Consider the following 25,375-nt stretch of genomic DNA (forward strand, 5'->3'; position numbering starts at 1 on the left):
GGGGAACTGCCAAGCTGTTTTCTAGTGTTTGTGCCTTTGACCTTCCCAGCACTACGTCCTGCTTTGGAGCTGGGAGCAAATGCCCCTGGAGCTTCCCACTGCCCCCCACCCCCACAGGCCCCTCCCCTCCGAGGATCTCTTCGCTTTGCTGTCAGCCCTGGAGGGAGTGGTGCTGGGCGTGTGGATTATTTAGAAATGGGTCATGGTTCTAGACGCGTGCATTCTAGCTTAATCATGCCCAACTTGTAGGTTTTGCCTGAAGGCCCCCTGCCTCAACAGTTGCTGAGCTGCGGAGGAGAAGAGAGAGTCCATGTTTCGTGGGGACAGAGGTTCGGCTTGGAGAGAAGGACATTTTCTGGAGATGGACAGTGGTGATGGTGGCACAGCATCGTGAATGGAGACAGCAAAGTGCCCTGCCTCAGTGGCTGTGTATGTGGAGGCAGGAGTATTGGCAACTCTAGATGCACCAACCCCACCCCAACTATCAAGCCCCTCAGACTTACTGAGCCCTCCAGGGTTGGGGGCTCAGAGAGGTGCAGGCGGGACAAACTCCCTCTCTCCTCAAAGCCTGGCTGGGGCAAGAACACCCCCATCCCACACTGAGCTGCTGGGGGCAGCCAAGGTGGAGGATCCCAGCCCCCCAACACTTCACAGCGTGTCTGTGTAGCAGAGCCTGCCAGCCTGGAGCAGCCTCCAGCCCTCCCTCCTCCAGCCCCCTCCGCAGCCCACCGTGGATGGTGTGAGCCGGGAGCCTAGTGAGTTTCCCACACTTTGGCCCCATTCACAGTGTTAAACGGCCCACAAAGGCCAGGCGTGTGCCTCGGAGGCCGCCAGAGCTGCCATCTGGCCCGAACTCAGGGAGGGAACCAGCCTTTCATCCGGCCAGGATTCAACACCATTCATTTCATATTTCCCACAACTGAAAATTGGATCAAAGCTGCTCCAGTCCGGGGGGAGGGAGGAAGAGGCGGGAGGCGGCAGCCCCCACACAGCCCACCCACCACCCTCACCTCCGGCAGGCCGCCATCCTGGCCCACTGCGGGTGGGCGGGCCGTGGGGGTGGGGAGGTTGGACCACATCTCTGGGCGGCACGTGTCTCCTGTGGGCTGAGGAGCTGACTCAGGGGAAGGGACCAGGACAGGACACAAGCCCCAGCCACCTGCCCCTCCAAAGCCTGGGGGAGCAGGGCCTGGCCTCAGTGCCACCCCCACATCTGGGCACAGGCCCTGTCCCCGCTGCCAGCAGCCGGGTGGTCAGGGCACACGTGGCTCAGGTTCCGTTTCCTGCTGGCGGAGGTGGTGGCCAGGGCCTGCCTGCGCTGGGGCCGCCTGCCCATGCTCCTGCACCCTAGCCCCTGGCTAAGCACCTCCTTGGTATGGCCGCTGGACCAGCAGGGTATAGGTCCCGGGCACATGGGTGACTTCCTCGTCCTGCCCTCCCCACCCCCAGTCCAACCCCAGGGAGCCCACAGCCAGGCGAGGGACATGCCACAATGTGACTGCTGCCAGCATGAACCCCACTTCGGCTGCGAAATAGCTCCACTGAACACTACCAGATCCCCTGTGTAGCCGGGAGTCCGCAGCCCATAGCCAGTGCCAGCCGCCATCAATGCCCAGAGCTGTGGGAGCCATGGCATGAGCGTGTGGCCTGGACACCCCCACACGGGTTGCCCTCCTGCATCCATCAAAGGCCAGAGTGTTGTGGTGGGACCCCACCTGCTCAGAGATGAGCCCCCAGCAGTCCCAGCCCCCAGTGTCACCGCCTCCCTCTGATAGCCTGGGGCATGAGTCCCCTTCAAGGGAGGTGTTGTGCGAGTCCAGCGGGGGTATGAGGGTGAATAGGGGCTCCCTTCCTGCCACCTCCAAAGTCACCTGATGTTTCCGCCTGGGAGCCTCCCAGCCTAACCCTTCACAATGGCGTCCAGCTGGCCTGTGGGAGGGCCACCCTGCATTGGCTTGAAGTCCTGTCTTCCCCTGCTGTCCCGGCATTGTCCTGGCTGCCCCCTGGACCGTCCATCCTTGTGCTGAGGGCCTCCTGGAGCTAGGCCTACCAAGCGGGTCACTCAGAGCCGGGGGTCACTGCCAAGAGCCTCAGGGTAAGGCTCCTCATTGGACCCTGCCAGCTGGCCAGGGAACCCCACTCCTGGATTCAAACTCTGCCTAACCAGCCCTGATGCCAGCCCCAGCTCTGGGGGCTAAGGCCCTTCCGCTAGGACCCGGCAGGGTCCCAACCTGTCCCTAGGAGCCAGCCCAGCCCCGAATCCTCTCCTAGTCTCTGCTGCAGAGCATCAGAGGAACTGTGACCACAGGCTAGGGGGTGGGGGTCTCCGAAGGGACCCTCCCCTAAGGACCCAGGGTGGGATTCATTGCCCCAAAGTGGCTGCGGGTGCTCAGCTCAGCTGGCCAGGTACCAGGGTTATTAGCTCATCCCGTGGACCGGTGGTGGGGAGGGGGGAGCTAGGGCTGGCATGGCCTCTGATCCTCAAGTCTGCCACCTGGCCCCCACTCCCTACCCACTGGCAAAATGCCGGAGGGAAGCAAGCCCTACAAGTGCCCTGGCTGCCAGAGAGACTAGGTGGAGCTGTGGCATGCATAAACAGTGGCCACAGCAAGCATGCCAAGAGCCGAGGCCTCCCGAGCTGCGTGGACGCTGTGGTCAGATCCCTGGCCAGATAGGGGTGGGGAGAGGCCCCTGAGGGACACCTGGCAGCTCGTGGAGCAGCCCCAGTGCTGCTGTGGGTTACAGTGCTCCTGGGAGGACAGGGTGAAGGAAGCGGGGAGAGCTGCTGGGTGCCGGGCTCCACGTGGAGCACGGGCCCCAGCTTCCTGGAGCTGCCCAGAGCCCGGCCAGGAAGGCACAAGGCCCATTTTCTAGGTCTAGAGAAGTCAGGAGTCCCAGGTGACAGTCAGGGGGCTTGTAATATAGGCACGTAGGACTGATCCTAAGAGCGTGGCCCCCTCTGTCCCCCTCCCCTGGAGGGGCAGCAGGTCCCAATCAAGGAAGGTGCCCATCCCCCAGGAAGCCGTGGCACTTGTTCATTCTACAGCTTTTCCCTTATCTGTACCTACGGCCTCTGCCAGCCGGCAGTGGGGAGCCGCTGGGGAGAGGCAGGGGAGGGGAGCGGAGGGGAGGGCGGGGGAGGGGGCCCTCCTTCCTGCCGCCCTCCCCGCTTGGCGGCCTGGGAAAAGGCAGCATATTGAGGCGCGGGGCTCCCGGCATCAGGCCCCGGGATGCTAATGAGGGCGAGCGCGTTCCCACAGCCCGGACATTGTGCCGCGCGGCCCACCTGCTCCTTGGGGAGCGCCCATTGTGCCCGCGCCAATTCACAGGCAATTTAGCGTGCGCTAATGGGCCGGCGCCTTTGTGCGGCCCGCGCGGCCATTGGCCGCGGAGTGTGGGAACGGCCGCGGCGCCCGGACTCCAGGCGCCAGGCCGCCGCCCGCGCCTATATAGGGCGCCGGCGCGCGGGGCCGGTGTCCGCGCCAGCCCGGGACGCGCTCGGCCCTGCTCGCGCCCGCTCGCCTCGTCTCGCCCGGCCTCCCCACGTCGCCTCCTCGCCTGTTCCGCGCCAGGCATGGCCCCCAGCACCGTGGCCGTGGAGCTGCTCAGCCCCAAAGAGAAAAACCGAGTAAGTATCAGGCTCGCCCGGCGCGCTGTCCCCGCGGCCTCCGGTCCTCGGGGGTTCCCGCGCCGTGCCGGGCCAGCCTGACGCCCCCTCCTCCCGCAGCTGCGGAAACCGGTGGTGGAGAAGATGCGCCGCGACCGCATCAACAGCAGCATCGAGCAGCTGAAGCTGCTGCTGGAGCAGGAGTTCGCGCGGCACCAGCCCAACTCCAAGCTGGAGAAGGCCGACATCCTGGAGATGGCTGTCAGCTACCTGAAGCACAGCAAAGGTGAGCGCGCCCGGGCCCCCCGCGCCCCGAGTTCCCACCGCGCCCCGCCGCCCGCTCACCGCCGCCGCGTCTCCCCGCAGCCTTCGTCGCCGCCGCCGGCCCCAAGAGCCTGCACCAGGACTACAGCGAAGGCTACTCGTGGTGCCTGCAGGAGGCCGTGCAGTTCCTGACGCTCCACGCCGCCAGCGACACCCAGATGAAGCTGCTGTACCACTTCCAGCGGCCCCCGGTCGCGCCCGCCGCGCCCGCCAAGGAGCCCAAGGCGCCGGGAGCCGCGCCCCCGCCCGCGCTGTCTGCCAAGGCCACCGCCGCCGCCGCGCGCCAGCCCGCCTGCGGCCTCTGGCGGCCCTGGTGACCCGGCGGGACGTGCGGGCGCGCGGCCCGAGGACCAGAGGGAGAGCCTGCTCCTCTCGCCCGTAGGGAAGCGCCTTACCGCCGTCGTCCGCCCCGGGCTTGGACGCGCCCTTCTCCGGAAGGCTCCGGCCCCAAGCTGGCCGGCCCGCAGGAGCCCCATTCTCAGAGAATGTGTGTGCAGAGTCCCTGCCGTTTTAGGACAATCAGGGCCCATCTTCTGCCGAGTGTCTGACCCCATGGGGTTGTTCTGTGTTTGCATTTAAGCAAGTGACTTCTGGGAAGTCCCCGGCCGCCCGGGGTTCTATGATATTTGTAGTGCCGGGGCTCGCACACTGGTGCCCCCAGCCTGTAGAGGACTTTCTTCAGGGCCCGTAGCTGCTGGGCGCACCCCTGGCAGGCGGGCTGTGCCGCGGGCACATTTGCCTTTTGTGAAGGCCGAACTCGAGCTGTATCCTCATAGGAAACAGTGATCACCCCGGACGGGCGTCCAGGACCCTGAGGGCCATGGCCAAAAGGCTCCGAGTGTGCCCGGTGGTCTGGCTGGGGCTCACGGTGGGCTGTCTGGGGAGGGTGGGTGCCTCCACTATGATCCTTAAAGGATTCCTCTGTGTGGGTGGATGCGTGTGGGCACGACTTTGTACTCAGAAATTGAACTCTCGGTCACGTGGAAGCCACGGGACCGCTCTGAAGCCGCTAATAAAATCTGACTGTTCAGCCCCCGCCAAGGTCTGTCTTCTGCTGTGCCTCACACCTGTCCTTGGCAGCCACAGAGCGGGTCTGCATGGGTAAAGGGGAATGGGCAGGGCCATGGTAGCAGTTAAGCAGGGAGGGACCCCTGCCAGTGGCCCCCTGGACCCAGGAAGAAGGGTGGGGTCCTTGCTCCAGAAGAACAGCGGGAGGGACAGAGAGATGGAGGGAAAGCAGGTGAGGGGCAGGGGGAGGTGGGCTGGAGGGGTGGACATGGTCGGAGCCCTGGGTCTCCCCCCCAGGCCTTTCACTAGCTTCCGGAAGGTAGGGGTGGGGCAAAGTGACAGCGCAGGACCTTAGGCTGTGTCCACTGAGAGGCGACCCAGGGCCACAGCCCGCACTAGACCTCTCGCTACAGCAAAGGGGCTTGGCCGTGGGCCAAACAGGAGAAAACATTTGCCCCTAGTTGCTGCTGCACACTCCCACGGCCTGCAGCGCCAGTCCTGGCATGGGCTCCGGGGACACCTGCCCGCTGGCCACTGTGCCAGGGCAGGATCTGGCAGTCCTGGCAGGAGCCTGCGCAGGGCCATCCCTTGCCTCAGAAAGGGCATGTATTTTTAGGCAGGCCATAGGGTGTTGGCTGAGTCTGCAATAATTGAGGCCTACGGCTCCCAGGGACAAGCTCCCAAGGGGCAAAATCCATCCAGCGAGGATTGGGCCGGAGTGGGCCACGTTCCCACCCCCGCTGAATGGCAGCTGCAGGTGTGGGCCTGCCCTGCCTGCTCCTTCCTGCTCAGCCCCTCTCACTCCGCTCAGCCTTCAGCCCCTTTCTGGCTACTCCACAGGCAATGTCTAGACAGGGTCCCCCCACCAGGCCAACCCAGTGCCTGCCAGTGGCCTCCTGAGGTCCCTACCGAGCCCCCGGCTATGATGGGCAGAGCACTGGGAGGGCCCCCATTCGCCTGCATGTTTCCCGCATGTTCAGTGGGCACACAGGTGGGCGTCCCTCATGGAGGGCACCTCCTGCCAGGCTGGCCCATGGCACACCATGCTGCCAGGGGTCTGAGCTGCCAGAGGTCTAAGCCGCCTGGGGTGTGCTCCACTCTTCCACCCAGGCCTCCCTGGGGCAGGCTCCCCCTCCAGAGCCACACACCCACCCCCTTGGAAAACACAGGCAAGGATGCCTCCTCCCTGAAGCCTTGCCCCGTGCACACAGATGCACTATCCCTGGAGTTTGTGCTGCCCCACAGGCCTGTGCTCCCAGGAGCCCTGCCAGGCAGCTGGTGGCATTCTCCACGTGCAGACAGAGGCTGAGGGCCAGAGACGTGCAGTAATGACCCCGGGTTACCCGGGAGGGGCTGATCTGTCTGCTTCCAACACTGGGCTCTTTCCCAAGGCGCCCAGAGCCTCTGGAGAAGATGCATCTCTTCATGCCAGCAGGGCTTCCCAACCACTCACCCTGGAACCCTGGCCTGCCCCACCTATACCCCTGTCCTGGCTCCAGCTGCTTCCGAGGCTTGTTCCTGCAGCCTCCCAGGCACCTGTCTTGCCCGCAGGCAGTCTGCCTGGCTTTCCCCGACCACAGCACTTTCCACGGATCGCCATTACAGCACACGTCTTCCCTACCCGCAGGTGCATGCCAGGCTGGGGCTCCTCCCAGGCGGGGCAGGGTTCCCCACTCCTCTGGTTTGCATGGGACTTTTAACATTGAAAGTCCCACGCCCCTGGGAAGCCAGGATTGAGTCACCCTAGCAAAGACCGTATCACATTCGCCCTGGCGTGCAGGGCCAAGCTTACAGCAGGCACTCGCTGAAGGGCAGGGCTCTCTGACAGTCTGCAGACCCACGTGCCCCCTTAGAAGCAGGTGGGCGGCCTCTGCGGCCTCCCTCAGCAGGGCTCAGAGCACTTGAGTTAAGCCTGTGGACAGCGCGGTAAAAGAACATCAATCCAGATGTTCTGTGCTGATGCGCGATCTCTGGAGGATAACCACCCGCCCGCCCGCAGTCCGGGGCCTCTCGGACCCCTGCCCAGCGCTGGCCCTAGCCCGCCCTGTAGCGGCCGAGACCTCAGAGGCCGGGGGTGAGGGAGGGAAGGGGCGGGGCCGGCGCCTCATTAACATAATCTATGCGAGGGGGCGTTTGGCAGTCAAATATATGCGCATATATCTCCATGGCTGATGAGCTGGCCGGGCACTTTCAAAATGGCGGAGTGTGGAGCGAGCGGCAGCGGGAGCAGCGGGGACAGTCTGGACAAGAGCATCACGCTGCCCCCCGACGAGATCTTCCGCAACCTGGAGAACGCCAAGCGCTTCGCCATCGACATAGGTAGCCGCAGGCCGGGCGCCGGGAGCGGGCTGCGGGGGCGGGCGGGGCGCCGGCGGTGGGCCGGCGAGCGGGGGCGGCGGGAAGGACGAAGGGCGGGGGCGCCGGCCTCGCGCACAGCCTCACGGGCCTTGTAGTCCGCGGGCCCGCGCACAGCCTCACGGGCCTTGTAGTCCGCAGGGGCGCCAATGCGCGGGCTCGGGGCGACGGCCGGACTACAGCTACCGGCAGGCGCCGCAGGGACCAGAGCGGGGCCTGCCGGGCCTGGTAGTTCGCGCGGCCGCCTGGGAGGCTGTGGGCCGGGGTCCAGCGTTACCCGCCGGAAGGTGGGAGGGTCGGCGGCCAGCCCGGCCCTGGAGCAGACGGAATTTTATGTCTTCGGCCGCATCGGCAGCTTGGCGTCCCGGCTGCGCCGCTTGGCTGGTGGCTGCCCTGAGATTTGGGGTCCTTAGTTCTGGTCGAGGCGAGGACGAGCTCGGCGGGAAGCCCTTGGCAGAGTGGCCCCGAAAAGGCCGCGCGTTCCCGAGGCCTGGCCAGCTGTGGCCCGCGGGCCGGACAGTCCGTGCACAGGCCCCGCTCTCTGGAGAGTGGAGGCCGGGCGTGAGTTTAGGCGGCCGTGGACGTGGGACCTGGGAACTCGTGCCTCTGGTTTAAAAGCCACCCGTGCCTTCCGTGGCCTTTAAGGTGGCCTGCACTTCTGCCCTGGCCTCTCCAGGGTCCGCTGCAGACCCTCCTGCCTGATGGCTGTTTTCTCAGTAATGACGGCGGGCCAGGCTCTGTTCTAGACCCTTTTCCCACGCTCCTGACTCCCGGACACCTCCCAGCCACCCCTAGAGGAGGAACGCATATTACTTCCTTTTCGCAGATGAGGATACTAAGGCCCAGAAAGGTGAACTAAATTGCCCAGGGTCATCGGGCTAGAAAGTGGCAGAACCAGGATTTGAACCAGCCACTCCCTGCTCTCCTACTCTGCCCATGTTTCAGGCATGAGGGCTTCCTGGGGGCAGCTTCACCGGGAGAAACCCCCCTTGAATAGCCGCTGCGGCTTCGCATACCTCTCCCTCTTAGCACTCATCTGGGCTGTAGGCTGAGTCCGCTTGTGTGTGAATCCCACAAGAGCAGCGGTGTGTCTTGTAGCCCCAGCCCCCAAAAGGATGCCTAACCTGTCTTTGTCGCCTAGTAAATACTGGGATGAATGGGCCTGCCGCTGACTGCTTCCCACCTCCCTGGAAAAGTTGGGACTCAGAGAGACCCAGGCCATTCCCTCTGAGCTGTGTGCTCCTGGTGCATCTGACGTGTTTGCTGCTGTGGTGTCCTCGGGGTTGTTGGTGTCACCATCTCTCTGAGATGCCCAGCCAGGGAAGGGTGTCCTCTAGGGAAGTGGGGGGCGATGAGAATGGAAGCAGCTGTAGGTCCTGGTTCCCACCTTGCAGTGAGCTTATGAGAGGCAGTGCTTCTTAGGGGGTGTGGCGTGGTGCCAGGTATGAGGACGTGTGGGTAGCATCTTTAGGGACCCCTGATAGGACTTGGGACTGACTGGTTATTGGGCTGCAGGTGCTGAGCTTGCAGCCCTAGCCTAGGGGATTGTCTACCGCAGGCTTCGCCAGAGGCTTCCCAGCCATGCTCCTCAGCCTTCTGAGACCTTCAGGCCTGGTAGAGCGTGTGCTCTGCAGGGTTCTGCTGCCCTTACACTGGGGGATTCTGTTACTGGGAACAAGTCGGGACTAAATGTTTCTGAAATGCAATTGCAGTTGACCTGCGTAAGTCACTTGGGGAATGGCCAGGAGAACAGGGCTCACCGTGGATGTTCTGTGTGGCCCCGAGAGGCCAGTGAAGCCGCAGAGCTGGGGCTGTCCAGGAAGGGCTGTCGCAGCCCTGGAGGGCCCTGGAGCACCAGCCTGTTCTCCAGGCTGAGCCCAGGGGTTTCTTGGTAGAAGGACACTCTAAGAGGTCTGTTTAGTGCTGGTATTTGTTTCCCCTCTTCACAGTTTCTCCTTGCATCTGGGTCCTGTGTCTCTGGTTCTTAAGAGGACCTGTTGACTGATACTGAGAGAAGACCTTTTGTTTGTTACTCCTGACTGAGCTGCTGGGAGGCCACGGCTCAGGGTGGAGTGTCTTCAACCCAGGAACCTTCAAAGCCAAAGTGCTTGTCAACAGTATTGTTTAAAAGCAGGCTTCTCCCGTTTCCTCTTCCCTTGCCCATGTCTCCGGATCCAGGAAAGCTCACCTGCCCTGTGTTTTGGCAAGCGGTTTTCCTCTCGATGGGACGCTGATGTCTGCTGAGCAGATTCACCTCTTTGAAAGCAGCAGGGACGTTGTATTTCTCAAAACATAACTGCAGCTTTGATCTGATTTTAGGTTTCTGCGGGCCGTGGGGAGGGTTCCTCAGAGGCATGTGAGACAGGAAGGGGCCACGGGGCCGTGGTGTCTGCTGGGCTGTCCTGCCCTCCATTGGTGCCCAAAGAGGGAACACAGGACCAGAGATAATGGCAGAGGGGATGGGGTCTGTGGGACAGGGAGAACTGGAAGGCCATGGCTCAAGTGTGAAGAGCACAGGTGACCAAACCTCTGGGAAGCCCCCTTCCCCCACCAGCTGTTGGCCTCAGGGCAGAGCGCGGGCAGCCTGGAGAGCCGCCAGGGGGCACTCCTGTCACTCCTTGCCAGGCGCAGTTTGCTGTGATTCCAAGGGGTTCCTGAGCTCAGTCCGGAAGGGTCCCCGCCCGCAGATGGTTCCCTCTGCTCTAACAGATCTCCCTGCTGTGTGTGCCGCTCGCGCCCTGGGTGTGGGGAGTAGGAAGATAGAACACTGGCCTTGCTGGGCTTCTCCGTGTAGGGGTCTTGGGGAGGGAGGATGCGTATCTTGGAGAAACCAACCCACCCCCACCGCTGTCCCCACCCCAGTACATCCTGTTTGGGCGTGTATTTAACACAAAGAACCCAGGTCCTGAAACTGGATTTCTGTGACCTGAGAGTTTGTTTATAGTGACTTTTGATGAGTCTCTTAAAATAGATCTTCATCGTTTTGCATCATCTGTCGTTTTGGAAAACGATTTATTTACTGAGGTGAGTCGACAGACAACGTGGTGCGTTTTAGTGAGACTTTCCGGGCCTGGCTGGGACTGGGGGCAGGGGAAGGGATAAGGAGGCTTAAAGCCACAGGCCAGGGGATCAGATTGAGCCTGTGACTCGTCCACCAGACTGTACGCCGGCCCTCGGGGAGCCTGCCCTCACCACCAGGCAGGCGGTGCCATGGGACGGCTGTTGTGGGGCCTGGACACGGTGGGTTTTGTTACGTGAACAGCGTTGGCTGTTTTCTTGGTGTTTCCAAATCTATTTACTGACTTGAGTGTTTTTTCTCAGACATCCTTATAGTATTTTGTCAAAAAACAATAATTTGAAAATAACTTTAGCCTCCTTACTCTCGTGATGTGGGATTTTTGCCTTTTTTTGTCAGGCCCTGTAAGAAATGCACTGTGTTAAATCACTATAGGACCGCGCAGTGCACTCCGTTAAGTCACCATAGCACCGCGAAATGCACTTAAAGTCACACATTTTGTTTCTTTTTCTATTTGTCATTCGTGGAGCTTCAAATCTATGAATACAACTGTAGCCTCAACAATGTCCGTGTTTTTTTTTTTAACTTAGAAGAATTTGTCCTTGAAAAGGCCTTCTCCAAGAATCTTTTCACTTTTCCGTGAACCTGGTTCAGGTGCATAGAGCCCCTTCCATTTCCTGATATTTATTCAACCTTTGATCACAGGCAGCATCCTGGAAGCCCCAGGGCTTCTCGAGAACATCAGAGAGACTTTGGCCTGTGGGGAAAGAGACTTTGGTGGCCTCCGACTTCTGGCTACTTTTGGGGCTGGGGCTGCATTTTCTGCCTGGAGTCTCTCAAGAGTAGCCAGCGGCACCGTTTGCCTCTCCAGGGTAGGGGAGCTGCTCAGGCCCCGTTACTGCCCTGGGCTGTGAGAAGAGCCTCCTTTGTGAGCAGGGACGGTTGAGGGTGTACTTCTTAAAACGAAAACAGCCTGGATTTGTCAGCTTATCGCTTTGGGTTATTAGCAAGATCACTTGAAACTGAATTTTCTTAAAGCAGTGAGGATAACCAAGGTTACCCAAAGCAAGACAGCTCTCCTTTTCCTCTGCAGGCCTTGGTGCCAAGGGGAAGCAGGACCTCTTGAGCTCAGTTTGGTCAGGGAGCTGAGGAGGAGCAGAATTTGAAAAAGAAAAGCGTACATTTGATTGTTCGTTTTCCCGTCCTCTCTTTTGTGCCCACAGGGTTTTTAAGTTCCAGTAGCCCCAAACCCCTCATCCACAGAGATTTTAGTGTCCAGGACACCCAGAGAGTGTGGGGGATGGACCCCCAGGCCCCGCTGTGACCTGGTCCTGAATCCTGCCCGGTTTGTGTCTCCCCTGCAGGCGGGTCGTTGACCAAGCTGGCCTACTATTCAACGGTACAGCACAAAGTCGCCAAGGTGCGGTCTTTCGACCACTCCGGAAAGGTGAGCCTGCGCGGTGGCCACCCGGGGCGGGGCAGCTGCTTCGCTGTCGTCTTGGACCTGGCGCTTGTCTCTCAGTCATCCCTCTGCTGCTGCAGACCTCGACTTCAATGTCCTGGGAGTTTCTAGCACCGACAGCCTCTCCTGCCTCCCGCCGTGTCCCTTCAAGATCCTTTGCAGGAACCTGCACCGGCCTGTGCTCCTCCGGGGGAGGCTTCTGCTCCTGCTGGGTGGCCCTGAGGTCGCCGCGGTCCTGGGCTCCTCCCTCTTGCCCAGGATTCTGCCTCAGAGCCCCTCCTGGTTGAAGGCTGGCGTGAACGGCCAGCTCCACTAGGGCAGGGTGTGCACAGCCCGGCCCGGCGCGGTGCCCCACACACATGCGGCCTCCCCTGCTCTCTTTTCTAGGACACAGAACGTGATCATGAGCCGCCCTACGAGATTTCAGTTCAAGAAGAGATCACTGCTCGACTGCACTTCATTAAGTTTGAGAATACCTACATCGAAGCCTGCCTGGACTTCATTAAAGACCATCTCGTCAACACAGAGACCAAGGTCATCCAGGCGACCGGGGGCGGGGCCTACAAGTTCAAGGACCTCATCGAAGAGAAGCTGCGGCTGAAGTGAGTGGGGACCTCAAGGGCGAGAAAGGAACATGTGTCTGCCCCCGAGTCCCTGGGTGTCCCAGAGCCGCGTCCCTGGCGCTCGTGTGTCGGATCGCGCATGGGGCATGGCTGCCCCTTGGGACCAGGCAGGCTTGCATGGTTGCACCTGTCTGCGGCCCAGACTCTTTAAGGGGTTGGCGCTTCCTTTTCAGAGTCGACAAGGAGGACGTGATGACGTGCCTCATTAAGGGGTGCAACTTCGTGCTCAAGAACATCCCCCATGAGGCGTTCGTGTACCAGAAGGATTCCGACCCTGAGTTCCGGTTCCAGACCAACCACCCCCACATTTTCCCCTATCTTCTTGTCAATATCGGCTCTGGAGTCTCCATCGTGAAGGTAAGACCCGGCTTCATGAATGAATGAGTGGATGGTTTAGCCATAGTTTGTTAAGCCCTCGCTGTGTGCGGGAGCCAGGGCTGGGCACATGGACGGGGCCCAGTGGGCAGGGGGCGAGTCCGTGAGCTCAGAGCCGCTGTGGGAGGGGCATCAGCGCCCCCAGGCTTGGCCGTGCGAGTCCTCCCACTGGCGGTTCCAGGGTGGGGGCGGGGCTCACCCCATTGCAGCACACGGGGCGGGGTCGGGGGAGCCTGTGTGGCTGAGGCCCACTGAGCACGCACCTGCACTGGCTCTGCTGCAGGTGGAGACGGAGGACAGGTTCGAGTGGGTCGGTGGCAGCTCCATTGGAGGCGGCACCTTCTGGGGGCTCGGCGCTCTGCTCACCAAAACGAAGGTACGCGGCAGCTGCCAGAGGCCCTCCAGGGTCTGCGGAGATGTCCGCTTCCTTCCCCCCGAAGGCCTGCGGCTGGGAGGTGCAAAAGCTGCTTCCGGGCCTCCCTCCTGACTCGCGTTGGTGGGTCTCTGGCCTCTGCAGCTTCGCTCTTTGCGCCCTGAGGGATGGGTGTCCCAGTAGCCAGAGCTTCTCCTGGCTGGATGGCCCGAGGGTCCGGCTTGCCGCCTCCTGCCTTTGGTCGTACACGATGAGGGCCCATTCACCCCCTGCCCGCGCGTGCCTCCTGCTGTGGGCTTGGTTTCTGGGGTCGTGGGGATTCCAGCAGCTCCTGGCACCTCACCCGCCCCCTCGCCATGTACCGCAGAAGTTTGACGAGCTCCTGCACCTGGCCTCGAGGGGCCAGCACAGCAATGTGGACATGCTGGTGCGGGACGTCTACGGCGGCGCCCACCAGACGCTCGGGCTGAGCGGGAACCTCATCGCCAGCAGCTTCGGGAAGTCGGCCACCGCCGACCAAGGTGCCCGCCCCGGCCTCTGCCGCCAGAGAGCAGGGTGGTAGGGACACTTGGGGTCTCGCGGACAGGAGCTTCCCCCACCATTGCTTTCCCACACCCGCTCCCTGGAGAGTCGGGGTCTTGGGAGTTAGCCCTGTGACCTCTTCCTGCCGAGTCGCTGCAGCGCGGGCCCAGTGCTCAGGACGTCGTCAAATAAATGCCACGGTCTTGGTTTTGGAAGAAAAAACAGTTTCCTGAGTTAGGAAAAGCAGTTTGGGTTTTTTCCTCCTTGAAAACAAAGCCTAATCCGTCCAGGAATGATTCACACATCACACGCGGCCTCCTGCACTTGGGCTTCAGTTCCCCCACTCAGCTCTCTCTCCCACTCTCCTCCCACTCAGCTCTCTCCCCCTTCCCTCCCGTGCTTGGGCTCCAGTTCCCCCACTCAGCTCTCTCCCCCGCTCCTCTCCTGCTCGCTCTCCCATCATGCGCTTGCTGTACTTGGAGATGAGTGCCTTTTCCTTCGCTTCCGCAGAGTTTTCCAAAGAAGACATGGCCAAGAGCCTGCTGCACATGATCAGCAATGACATTGGGCAGCTGGCCTGCCTCCACGCGCGGCTGCACAGCCTGGACCGCGTGTACTTTGGAGGCTTCTTTATCCGGGGCCACCCCGTGACCATGCGCACCATCACCTATAGCATCAACTTCTTCTCCAAGGTAACGGACGCGCCGCCCTCCCCAGCCTCTAACGCGGACCCCCAGGATCTTCACAATCAGTCATGCTGGTTAGACACCACAGCACCCCCAGGGAGGCCTGGAGGGTGGGGGCCAAGTAGCCCAGCACACCTCCCTTCTGGCAGATTCTGGGCAGCCTACATTTTGTGGCACCGTGGCCACCTGAGTCTGAGCACATCACCAGTGATGAGCATTCTAGAGAGCTCCAGGTGGGCCTGCTGATCTGCGCTGGGGTCAGGGTGCCCCTCCCCCGCAGAGGCGCACCCACCCACGTGCCTGACGCAGAGACTTGTGGGCCAGGGACTCGCTGCATGGGAGAAGCTGTCTCACCCTTAGCTTCCTTCAAACAGCAGCCCACTCTCTGGCGCCAGGCGCGATTCCACTGGCAAGTATGCCGTGGGTGCCGTGGTGCCTCTTCGAGGGTTTGGGCTGCGCAGTGCGAGGCCCGCGCACGTTGAGCTGGTTTGCGGAGGCACCGGGTGTCGTGTGGGGCCGACAGCAGCACGTGTGCTTTGGCCGCGTCAGGGAGAAGTGCAGGCGCTGTTTCTGAGGCACGAAGGCTACCTGGGAGCCATCGGAGCGTTCCTGAAAGGAGCCGAGCAGGACAGTGAGTCGCGGTGCTGGCGCCCCCGAGCGGCATGGGGCCTCAGCTGTGGCCTGAGCCTGTGCTCCAGGCCAGGGCAGCCCAGGGTGGAGGTGGGGTTAGGGAGCGTGAGTCCTCAGAAAGTGACAGCAGCGGGCGTGTCTAACATATAACCAATTTAGTTAATAAGCGATTTTATACCCTTTCCTCCTCCATTCTCTTGCTTTTGAATCGAGGGCAAGGTTAACGCAAGTGACCTGGCTTCTTGCTTTCCAGATCCTAACCAGTACAGCTGGGGAGAGAACTATGCAGGCAGCTCCGGGCTGATGAGCACATCACCCGAGCTCGGCCCGGCGCAGCGGGCGCGGAGTGGCACCGTGAGTAGTGGGCTCTGGCCGCCCCAGGCCCCAGGGGAGCAGCCTGTGCTGCACTCACCTCCCCTGCCCCTGAGCGAAGCCTCTCGTGGCTGTCCCGGCTGAAAGGCGCCTCTGCCCATGGCGAATCCTCCCATGGACCTGGGGTATAACTAGGGGCAAGAGAAGGACGCTGTGGCTTGTTTTGCTGTCTCCCTCATTGGGTGCTTTCGTGTTTTGGAAACATTCAGCAGGAATTATGGAGTCTGTGTGATCCGGCCTTGGCAGAGAGATTGCTAAAGTTCAGGGGTGACAGGGGCCTCTCCCCACGCCAGAAGGCCTGTCCACTTTGGAGTTGAAACCCGAAACCGCAGGAGCCACCCAGGGCCCTGCCTAGGACTGTGCGCCCTGCCGCGCGCTCTGGCTGATGGTTACAGTCTGCTTTCCTCGGGGCGTCCTGGCTCATTCCTTGGATCCCCAGTGGGTTTGCCCTGGCCTGAGCTGGGTGGCACTGGCGGGCTAGGAGAAGCACTCCATGTCTGCTGAGTTGGAGCTGCTCCAGAAGGGTCGCCCACCAGGACCTGCGTCAGCCACATGGGATGCCCCCAGCACAGCCCCACGTGGCAGGAACTGCCCCATGTCACAGGCTGTCACGGTCCTCGACCGTACCCCCCGTGGGGCTCGTTCCTTTTGTAGCTGTGAGCAGTTAACCTGAGGTCACGCACAAAGCTAGGCGGACCCCTCAGGACAGGCTGCTGGCATTGTTGGCGAGAAGTTGCTTGTCATTTGTAGACATGGGGTTCAGCGTCAGTATTTTCAAGACCGCGACTTGTTGAGTTTTGGCTTCTCAGGAGGGCGCCTCCCTTTTGTGTGGTCCTGCAGTTCACACCAGGCCACAGCCCCGCACGGATGCACCACACTGGCCACAGCCCTGGTCTGCCTTTCCCACTGCCCGCACTAGGCGGGGGAGTGGGGGCGAGGCTCTGGGGGCCTGGCAGAGCCCCAGGCCCTCAGCTTTTGCCCTGGTGTTGGGCAGAGGGGCTTGGTGTCTTCCAGCCTCAGTTTCTGATTTGCCAAGTGTGCATAATTTGCCAAATGTCCTGGACTGTAACCTGGAATGACTGCGTGGGCGGCCACAGTGCTTCGGGGGCCCCGTTCAGGAGGCGCTTGTTACCTATTTGGTTCCCCACCAGTGGCACAGCCCTGCCAGGCAGGAGGGGCCCCCGCCTTACTGAGGATCAAACTGACATGCAGAGAGATGGAGTCATTTATTTCAGTTTCGATTGTCCAAAAAAGTCAAAGCGAAGATTTGAACCCGTTTGTCAGGATAGAAGGAGCCTGCGACCTGGCAAGGCAGCACCAGGCGATCCTGGCTGTGGTCCGTGGTAGTTAACGTGGGGCTCCTGCCACCTTCTGCACTGGCTTTGGGAAGTCACTGGCTTTTTCCACGTGGAGCTTCTGCCCGGCGTGGGTTTCCCACCTGGAAGGCGTCCCCTTTGCTCTGGAGGTCCCTGCCCACCCGGAGGCTGCTTCTCCAGCCCCAGGAGTTGCCGGCAGCGGTGCCCCAGTGGAGAAGGGCAGAGGGCCAGCGTGTGACCTGTGGGGTAGCCACCAGAGGGTGGGAAGAGGCGGCCAGCTACACGGTTCCCCTCATAGCCCCTCTGGTCCCAGAGCAGCGGCTGCTGCAGTGAGCGTGCAGAGAGCCGAGTACTGGTGTGTGCGTCGGCTCAGCTCAGTTCAGTTCCTCCCGGCATGAGGTAGAAAAAGCCAGCAGGGCCCGTGAGCGCGCCTGTGCTGGGTGCAGGTGGCCCCTGGGTGCCCTGGTTGCATAGTGGCCTGGCCTTGCCATAGCCCTTCACGGACGGAACATGCTGGGAGGCCCGGCAGCCGTGGAGGAAGAAGGGTGCATGTGGGGTGTGGGGGCTGCCTGCCCCGCACGAGGTGGAACACTGCCTGGCGCTTAGGAAAGAACCCCAAACCTCTGTGTGCAGACACGGCCACCTGGAGGACCAGAGGTGGGAACGGCGTGACTGCAGGGGTGACGGGAGGAGGTGAAACTGTAGGGGTGACAGGGAGGGGTGACTGCAGGGAGTTGGTGATGGGGGAGGGAGTTACTATAGGGATGGTGGGGGAGGGGTGATGGGAGGGTGACTGCAGCGGTGATTGGGGAGGCGTGGCTGCAGCGGGGAGGTGATGGGGGCAGGGGGCGTGTGGTGGGAGCAGACGCAACCCCAGTGTCAAACCAGGCCAGGGGGTAAGCCAAGGTATCCGGCTCAGGCCGCTGGGCAGCTAAGAGGGCCCGGTGGGGGTCTCGTCTGTGGCCCAGAAACGTGGCGGAAGAAGGCAGTCCATCTCCCTTCTTAGAGAGAGAGTGGGAGCTTCTGAGCGTGGCTTAGGTCGTTCTGAACCATGGTGATGTTTCTACCCTACCACTGCTTGTCTTCCAGTTTGACTTGCTGGAAATGGACCGGCTGGAGAGGCCACTGGTTAACCTGCCGCTCCTCCTGGACCCGCCCTCCTACGTGCCCGACACGGTGGACCTCACTGATGATGCTCTGGCCCGAAAATACTGGCTCACCTGCTTTGAGGAGGCCCTGGATGGGGTGAGGGCTCCGGGTGCCATCTAGACGATTCCAAGGCCATGGCCGGGTTAACCTTCCAAGGCTCCGGGGGCAAAGCCAAGGTGGCGAAGGGGGACAGGCCAGTGTTTTCCAGAAACCCCTCGATCTGTGTCTGAGTGTGAGAGGGGTGATTTCTGTTTCTCAGGCAAAAATACCGCTCCTGGTCACTTGGTGGGTCAGTGAGGACGTGACGTCTTCGAGGCACGTTTCTTTTAAGGGCAGCTGATACTTTTGCTAGCTAGTACAGTCCTTCAAAAAGCAATTTAGTAGACTTTTCTGCTCTTTTGAGGTGTGACTGAGGTGCGGGAGGCATTGTGGGACCCTGACTCTGAGGATGGGGTGAGGCTCAGCCCCAGCAAGCTCCCAGTGAGGCCACCTTGGGGCTCCTGCGTCCCACCTTCTCCAAGGCCGGGCTGGTCCTGTGGAGCAAATGCCAGGCCCTGGGCCACGCTGCCCCTCAGGAGCTCAACTCGGGGCCAGGGAGCCCCAGTAGCAACATGCACTCTTCATGAAGCCCTCGGAGAGGCTGGGTCGTGCCAGGGTTTGTCCTGAGGGAGGAGTCCCAGCCCTGCCCAGGACCCGGAGTGAGCTCTGAGTGTCCAGAGCCCCTTGTCCCCGGCACAGGATGGGGGCTCGAGTGTGAGGACATGGGTCTCGGCCTCGGGTTTCCTGGGTGGTGAGGGACCAAGGTCACTCCTGCTCCTGCCTCCCAGGGCAACTGGGAGGGGCGAATGGCAAAGGGAAGCCTCGGGTGACCGTGAACTGTCAGCGTCAGCCTTTCCTGTTCCAGTAGAAGCTGCCCTGACCACAGCCCAGGCAGCCCCCACCCTGCCCCAGGAAGCCCCCCATAGCTAGCCCCCACCCTGCCCCAAACAGCCCCTGACAGCTGGCTCCCACCCTGCGCCAGGCCTCCTACAGCCGCCCCAACCCTGCCCTGGGCAGCCCCCCATGGGCAGCCCCCACCCTGCCCCAGACAGCCCCCCACAGCTGGCCCCCACCCTGTCCGAGCCTCCCGCTGTCACATGTGGGGACTTCCCAAGCAGCAGGGCCAGCGCTTGACTGATCCCCTCCTTCTGTCGCTGGCAGGTAGTGAAGCGCGCAGTGGCGAGCCAGCCAGACTCTGTGGATGCAGCCGAGAGGGCGGAGAAGTTCCGGCAGAAGTACTGGAACAAGCTTCAGACCCTGAGGCAGCAGCCCTTGTAAGTGCCCAGCACCCCGGTGCGTGGCCACCTCTTCCATCCAGAGGGCCCCTGCACCTCTGAGAAAGTGTCGTGATGTTGGCATTCGGACCCCAGCTCGCTGGGGGTGGGTGTGGGCCCTGGTGGCACAGCCCCCTTGGGCCCCACCTCAAGTGGCGTTTGCACTGCCGGGCTCACGAGGACGTCCGTGGCACAGCCGAGGATGGCAGACGGGCGGGTGTTCGGCCTGCCCTGCTCAGCGCCCTCCGCCGTGTCTGTCCCCAGCGCCTATGGGACCCTGACTGTGCGCAGCCTGCTGGACACCAGGGAGCACTGTCTGAACGAGTTCAACTTCCCGGATCCCTACTCCAAAGTAAGTGCAGTGTGCCCTGGCCTTCCGCTCGCTCCTGTCCCCGTCCCGCTGGCACCGCACGTGCTGTCTCTGTCCCACTGGCTCGGGGCATCCTGTCCTGTCTGAGGCCATGCAGTTTGGTAGCGGCCCCAACTCCAGCCCTGGCACCACAATAGCCAGGGCCTCTGTTGGCAGCATCTGCTGAGGAGCTGTGTTACCCCCACAGACGCTGGGGCCACTTAGGGGTGGGGACTGCTGTGACTAGAGAAGAAGGGTGTGAACCCCAGTTTGGATGTGTTCCTGAGAGACGCAGGCTGCCTGCCTGCAGGAGCCAAGGGCCTCCCAGCTTCTGCGAGAGTGGGCGATTGTGGTTGGGGACTGCTTTCCCCTCATGGGGAGGGGCTGGACCCCTGGACCACCTCCGTTCCCTCCTAGGAGGCTGGACAGTTAAGGAGGCCTCCTATCCCGGCAACGTGCAGGGCCGTGGGAGCCCTCTGAGGTGGGCCTTTCCAGGCGTCCATTTTGCTTCCCCAAGTCTGGCGGCCAGAGCCCTCCTTGGCCCCTTCTGCCAGGAGGCAGCGGGCAGCCGCGGAGGCATGGACTCCTCCTACCTCTTCTGGGAAGGGCCAGCGCCATGCCTCCCTCCCCTCACACACCGAGCCTCGTGACAGGGGAAGTCTGGGTGTCGAGGGTTTTGAGGCCAGGGCTGTGGGTACCTGTGGGGGCCGTGTCCTCCACTCTTGTCCTTCCCTTCACCCACTGCTCAGTCACATGGGGGCTGAAGCTGTCCTGGGCCTCATCCTCAGAGCCCCGTGCAGCTGCGCGCTGGCCGCTGTCCCGGAGCCGATAGGCTTGTGCCTGGTGGGGTCCCGTGGGCCTGGGTCTTCGATCCCGAGGGGTGTGATCTGGAACGGGCTGGGCCTGGCAGGTGTCCAGGGTGGTCTCTGCCGAGGGCCTGTAGAGACGCAGCCTGGCGGAAAGCCAGGAGCAGCCCTGTGGGCTGAGGCCACGTCTCCACTCAGGCCTGGCATCTGGCACTCTCCACAGGTGAAGCAGCGGGAGAACGGCGTGGCGCTGAGGTGCTTCCCCGGGGTCGTGCGCTCCCTGGACGCTCTGGGCTGGGAGGAGCGGCAGCTGGCGCTGGTGAAAGGCCTCCTGGCGGGAAACGTCTTCGACTGGGGGGCCAAAGCCGTGTCTGAGTAGGTGTCTGCGGGCTCGGGGCAGGCTCTGCAGCCTGTGGGTCCCTGTCCTGCCCCAGGCTTGTGTGCAAGGAGGCGGAGCAGGTCCCTCGGGGGTCATGTGGCACTTGGTGGCTTGATGGCTCGGGGCTTTGGGGCCCAGGGGCTGTGCAGAGCCCGGCGCCCTTGTCTGTCCCCTCAGGCTCTGAGGAGGCCCCTTCCTTAAGCACGGGTGCCGCGGAGGCCTAGGGGTGTGGATTTGAAAATCGGGGCTGGCATTTTCTATTGTTGGAATCCAAATTCATGTTTCCTATGCGTGGTAGGAATTAAACATTTCTGATGTGATGATCAAAGGGTGCTTTGCAAAGGAGTCCCCTAGACTGGCCTGTGGGACACGCAGGTGTCTAGCACATGGCGCCGTCTCCTGGGGCTCTGAATCTTGAAAATGAACCATCCCTACCATAATTTACCTTCACTCCCAAAGAAGCTGCTTCCAGTCTCTGGGCCTCCCCAGGCAGCCACACCACCTCTCGTGGTCCCTGCTTTTTTTCATGTGGGGCTGGAGGGAAATGCCTGGGTTCTCCGCCCTCCCTGGGTCCCACTCGTATCTCCAGACATAGACGAGAACGCCGCCTCCAACCATGGCTGCCCCTCTGGGACACAGGCCCCTCCCGCAACCTGTCAGGAGCGTTGGAGGAGGGTCCTGATGCATGAGATTGGCCTTGTGGCTGGGGTCTCCCCACACCGCCTGCGTGGGTGCCGAGCACAGGGACCATACTGCGGTTGCCAGTCACCGATAGGCTTCCCTGGCCCGGTGGCTCCGAGTCCACCTTGAGAAACAGCCTGTGCTCTCTCAGACCTTCGCTTGGTGGCCCCCTGAGCCTTCTGCTGATCACAGCATGTCAAGAACGCTGTATCTGTTCTGCCTGGGAGGGATTTGGGGTCTTCACGTTGAGCAGCTGCCTCTGTCCCGCCTGGGAGGGATTTGGGGTCTTCACGCTGAGCAGCTGCCCCTGTCCCGCCTGGGAGTGATTTGGGGTCTTCACGTTGAGCACTGTAGCTGAAGATTTTCGTTCTGTTGTTTTAATTTTCTTTTCTCCTTCTCCATGCAGTGTCCTTGAATCCGACCCCTGCTTTGGGTTTGAAGAAGCAAAGAGGAAGTTACAAGGTACGGATGGCCAAGTAACCTGGGGCCGTGCCTTGTGCTGGGGCCGCGCCTGGGCGTTCTCTGCAACAGCGAATGCAGTCGCGGTCGGGGTCCAGGCACCTCCCCTGCTCAAGGCCCTGTCAGCTGGGCTTCGGGGGTGGGGAGAACTTGCTTCCTGGAGAGACGAACACCTGAAGATGCATCTCCCTGACCCCTGACCTGGAGCACCGGGCTAATCGTGTGTCCCTCTCTCTGTCTCAGAAAGACCCTGGCTTGTGGATTCCTACAGCGAGTGGCTTCAGAGATTAAAGGTATGTGGAGGGGCCTCCCGCCTCTGCTGCTGGGGACACAGTGGGGCCCAGGGGGGGTGGTCACTGGAAGGAGGTGGGCATGGGCTGCCTCGGGTGGCCCTCCCCTCCTGTTAGAGTCTCACCGTCCTGCGAGCCAAGGGTCTCAGCATCCCCTGCTCCACACTTGCCCTCCTGTCGTGACTGCTTCTTAGGTCACCTGCTCTAGGCACAAAGCCTTGCCAGAAGAGACAGGCACTGGCCTCTGCAGGCCAATCCGTCCCTGGCGCCTCTGGGGTCCTGAAGCCCCAGTCTCAGCCCCTGCAGGCTGGCCCGTCCCGGTGCCTCTGGGGTACTGAAGTCCCGGTCTCAGCCCCTGCAGCCCGGCCCAGTCCCGGCACCTCTGGGGCCCTGAAGCCCCTGGTCTCGGCTCCTGTAGGACAGCCCATCCCTGGCACCTCTGGGGCCCTGAAGCCCCCAGTCTCGGCCCCTGCAGGGCAGCATGACGGGTGGCAGGGGTGGGGTCTGACTCGCTTGGATGCGCCTGTTCCCAACTGAACGTCCTGGTTTTGTCTTACAGGGGCCCCCTCATAAATGTGCCTTAATTTTCGCAGATAACAGTGGAATAGACATCATTTTGGGAGTCTTCCCCTTTGTCAGGGAGCTACTCCTTAGAGGGACAGAGGTGAGTGCTGAGGTGGTGGGTGGGGCCCTTCCCCTGGGCTTCTCTGCTCTTGGTGGGGTTGGCGCCGCTGTGGGCCTCTGGCAGTGGTCGGGGCTCCTCCAGACGCAGCAGGTAGGTGCAGGCGGCAGCACGGGGGAGGTGGCCCAGAGCCCTCATCTGATGGGGTGGAGGCTCCCAGCCCCCCCGGGCTCAGGCTGAGGGTCCATGTGCTGAAGCCCAGGGCTGATGCCAGGCTCCTGGAAGGAGCTCACAGCAAGGAGGCTTTGGGGCTGTGACTTCATGCCCATAGGAGACAGGCAGGTCCCAAGGGCAGGTTCTAAACTCGGCTCTGCCCCTTGGCTCAGCTCCCTCCCAGGGGCCACAGAGTGGCAAGGTCAAGCGAGGTCCCTGCTCCTCAGCGGCAGGTGGCTGGCCAGGCCTTCTGGGCACAGCACCCTCACCCAGTCCAGCCACTCGAAGGCCGGGGTGCACGCAGGTGCCATGCTGGGCCAGCATAGGTTCCTAAAGAGCCTGGGCCCTCCTCCTGCAGGTCATCCTGGCGTGCAACTCAGGCCCCGCCCTGAACGACGTGACCCACAGCGAGTCCCTCATCGTGGCAGAGCGCATTGCAGGCATGGACCCTGTCGTGCAGTGAGTGTTGGCGGGCAGTGCTGGGGGGGGCCTTGATGGGGAGGGGCACCAGCTGGGCAGAGTAGGCCATGGGGATTGTCACTGAACTGGGAGCTCCCGGGGGCCACTCTCCTGGGGGCGCTGACCACCTTGTGTCTGGCAGCTCCGCGCTCCGGGAAGAGAGGCTGCTGCTGGTGCAGACGGGCTCCAGCTCCCCATGCCTCGACCTCAGGTAACCCCGCACCCTGCACCTGCTCTCTCCCTCCTGGGCTCTGTGCCCTCTGTGCCATGCACCTGCATCCAGGTGCATGCAGGACACCAACCTCAGGACTGCCCCTGCGGCCTCTCCTGACCCCCAGGCCTGGATTGACCTCAGGAGGGGACAGATAAGCCATCCCTGAAAGTGGCCTGGGGAGGGTGAATGGATTCAGGGTCTGAGGTGGCTACACATGGGCTGGTTTGGGGGACTTGGGGCAAGAGGGGCCAGTGTCCCTGTGGCCACTCAGCTGAGGCTGAGGGCGACCTGGGCAGCTGCCTGGTGTCTGTCACCTCCGTGTCCCACATAGATGCCAGGCTCTGTGGTTCTGGAGGTCATTAGTCAATTGTATGTGGTGCTGTCTGTCCTCCTGATTGCAGAGGAGGAAGGAACCCCTTAAATGAGCAGGTTCTGAGTGCCGGGGCCGCTGGTGTGCTCTGCCTGGTGGGATTCTCCAATGCTGGCTTCATCTGTGTCCCAGCCCCACTCTCACCAACAAGGAGGGCGTGAAAATGACAAGGAATCCATCCCTAGAGTTCGCGGGAGATCTAGGGCAGAGTTTCCAAGCTGCAGCTGCTCTGGCCCTGCGTGAGCTGCTGCTCTGAGGAGGCCCCGGGCTGAGGCAGCTACCAGGCGGAGGCTGGGTTTGGAGGCCTCCACATCAGGGAATTGAGTGGTGGGGGTTTCAGCCTTCACGTTGGTCGCTGCGCTGTATGGGAAGTGGGGTCTGGGGTCTGCTTGCCCAGTCTCACTGTCCTCTTCCTCCCCAAAGCCGCCTGGATAAGGGGCTGGCCGCACTGGTGCGGGAGCGTGGCGCGGACCTGGTGGTCATCGAGGGCATGGGCCGTGCCGTCCACACCAACTACCATGCGGCCCTGCGCTGCGAGAGTCTCAAGCTGGCCGTCATCAAGAACGCGTGGCTGGCCGAGCGGCTGGGCGGCCGGCTCTTCAGCGTCATCTTCAAGTACGAGGTCCCGGCCGAGTGAGGCACTGCGGCTGCCGGACTGTTCCGCTTGTCACTTGTCAGGAATGTGTTTTTACCACCACAGGGAAACTGCGTTCAAATCGACATATTTATATTGTGCTACCGTGACACGGCACATACGCCCCAGCCCGCACAGATGCGTGTGGTCGAGAGGCAAGACGCAGCTTTGTCCTGGGGGACATTCGTATAGGAATCTATTTAACTGCTAAAGAACCTTTTATATATATATATATAAATAGAGAGATCTATACAGGTATGCCTGACAGGACGCAGCGCCGTGGGCACGCACCAAATAGAGTTTTTAAAAGAGGCCGGAGCCATCTGCACTGTTTTATTTTGGAGCAGGGGCCCCTCCCGACTCCTCCCATGGTGGGAGCCCAGAGCGGGAGCCCTTCCCTGCGCTGCTTCTGGACCTCGTGGGCAACGAGCACCAGCCGCCCCACAGACCCCCTGGCCCCGGGCCCCTGCGTCTCTCACCACTCCGGGCCAGAAGAACCAACTCGGCCACCCTCGTCCCTCCAGCACCCTCCCCCTGCGCCTGCGGGATGTGTGGGTGCTGAGCAGCATTCCTGACTCGAGAGCCTGGGAAAGGAGCCCTCGGCATCGATCACCCTCGAGGGCTCTCAGGCAGCCAGGCGCTGACGTGGACCCGGCTAGGAACTGTGCGGACCGCGTGGGTTTTGTTGCTATGGCCTTGGGACCAGGCTCCCGGGGCCCTGTTCTGTGGCTAGGGTGGGCGTGGCTGGGGGGAGCTGGCAGCAGGGAG

The 25,375-nt window shown here is 62.0% G+C and overlaps 2 protein-coding genes across 5 annotated transcripts; both read left to right on the forward strand.

Moving 5' to 3' along the window:
* The first annotated feature begins 3,475 nt into the window (after window positions 1-3,475).
* On the forward strand, window positions 3,476-4,967 carry HES5 (hes family bHLH transcription factor 5). The gene is made up of 3 exons (XM_054443758.1): window positions 3,476-3,628; window positions 3,728-3,893; window positions 3,974-4,967. Exons 1-3 carry the CDS (start codon window positions 3,575-3,577, stop codon window positions 4,246-4,248), a joined length of 495 nt encoding a protein of 164 aa, XP_054299733.1. The 5' UTR covers window positions 3,476-3,574; the 3' UTR covers window positions 4,249-4,967.
* A 1,778-nt stretch (window positions 4,968-6,745) lies between these two features.
* Window positions 6,746-24,919, forward strand: PANK4 (pantothenate kinase 4 (inactive)). Of its 4 annotated transcripts, none has more exons than XM_054443771.2 (19): window positions 7,103-7,258; window positions 11,675-11,757; window positions 12,160-12,374; window positions 12,569-12,752; window positions 13,054-13,146; window positions 13,511-13,664; window positions 14,176-14,357; window positions 14,901-14,982; window positions 15,235-15,335; window positions 17,759-17,914; window positions 19,019-19,131; window positions 19,396-19,483; window positions 20,510-20,661; window positions 21,753-21,808; window positions 22,049-22,098; window positions 22,655-22,759; window positions 23,289-23,389; window positions 23,532-23,600; window positions 24,397-24,919. In XM_054443771.2, the coding sequence occupies exons 1-19, from the start codon at window positions 7,111-7,113 to the stop codon at window positions 24,608-24,610; spliced, it is 2,346 nt and encodes a 781-aa protein (XP_054299746.1). In that variant the 5' UTR covers window positions 7,103-7,110; the 3' UTR covers window positions 24,611-24,919. The 4 variants fall into 4 exon arrangements, 3 of the variants coding, with proteins under 3 accessions (XP_063516306.1, XP_054299746.1, XP_063516308.1); XM_063660238.1 differs by lacking the exon at window positions 7,103-7,258 and adding an exon at window positions 10,200-10,318; XM_063660236.1 differs by lacking the exon at window positions 22,049-22,098 and having other exon boundaries at window positions 6,746-7,258; window positions 22,689-22,759.
* Window positions 24,920-25,375: the final 456 nt, after the last annotated feature.

Source organism: Pongo pygmaeus, chromosome 1, assembly GCF_028885625.2.
Source record: "Pongo pygmaeus isolate AG05252 chromosome 1, NHGRI_mPonPyg2-v2.0_pri, whole genome shotgun sequence".
Lineage (NCBI taxonomy): Eukaryota > Metazoa > Chordata > Mammalia > Primates > Hominidae > Pongo > Pongo pygmaeus.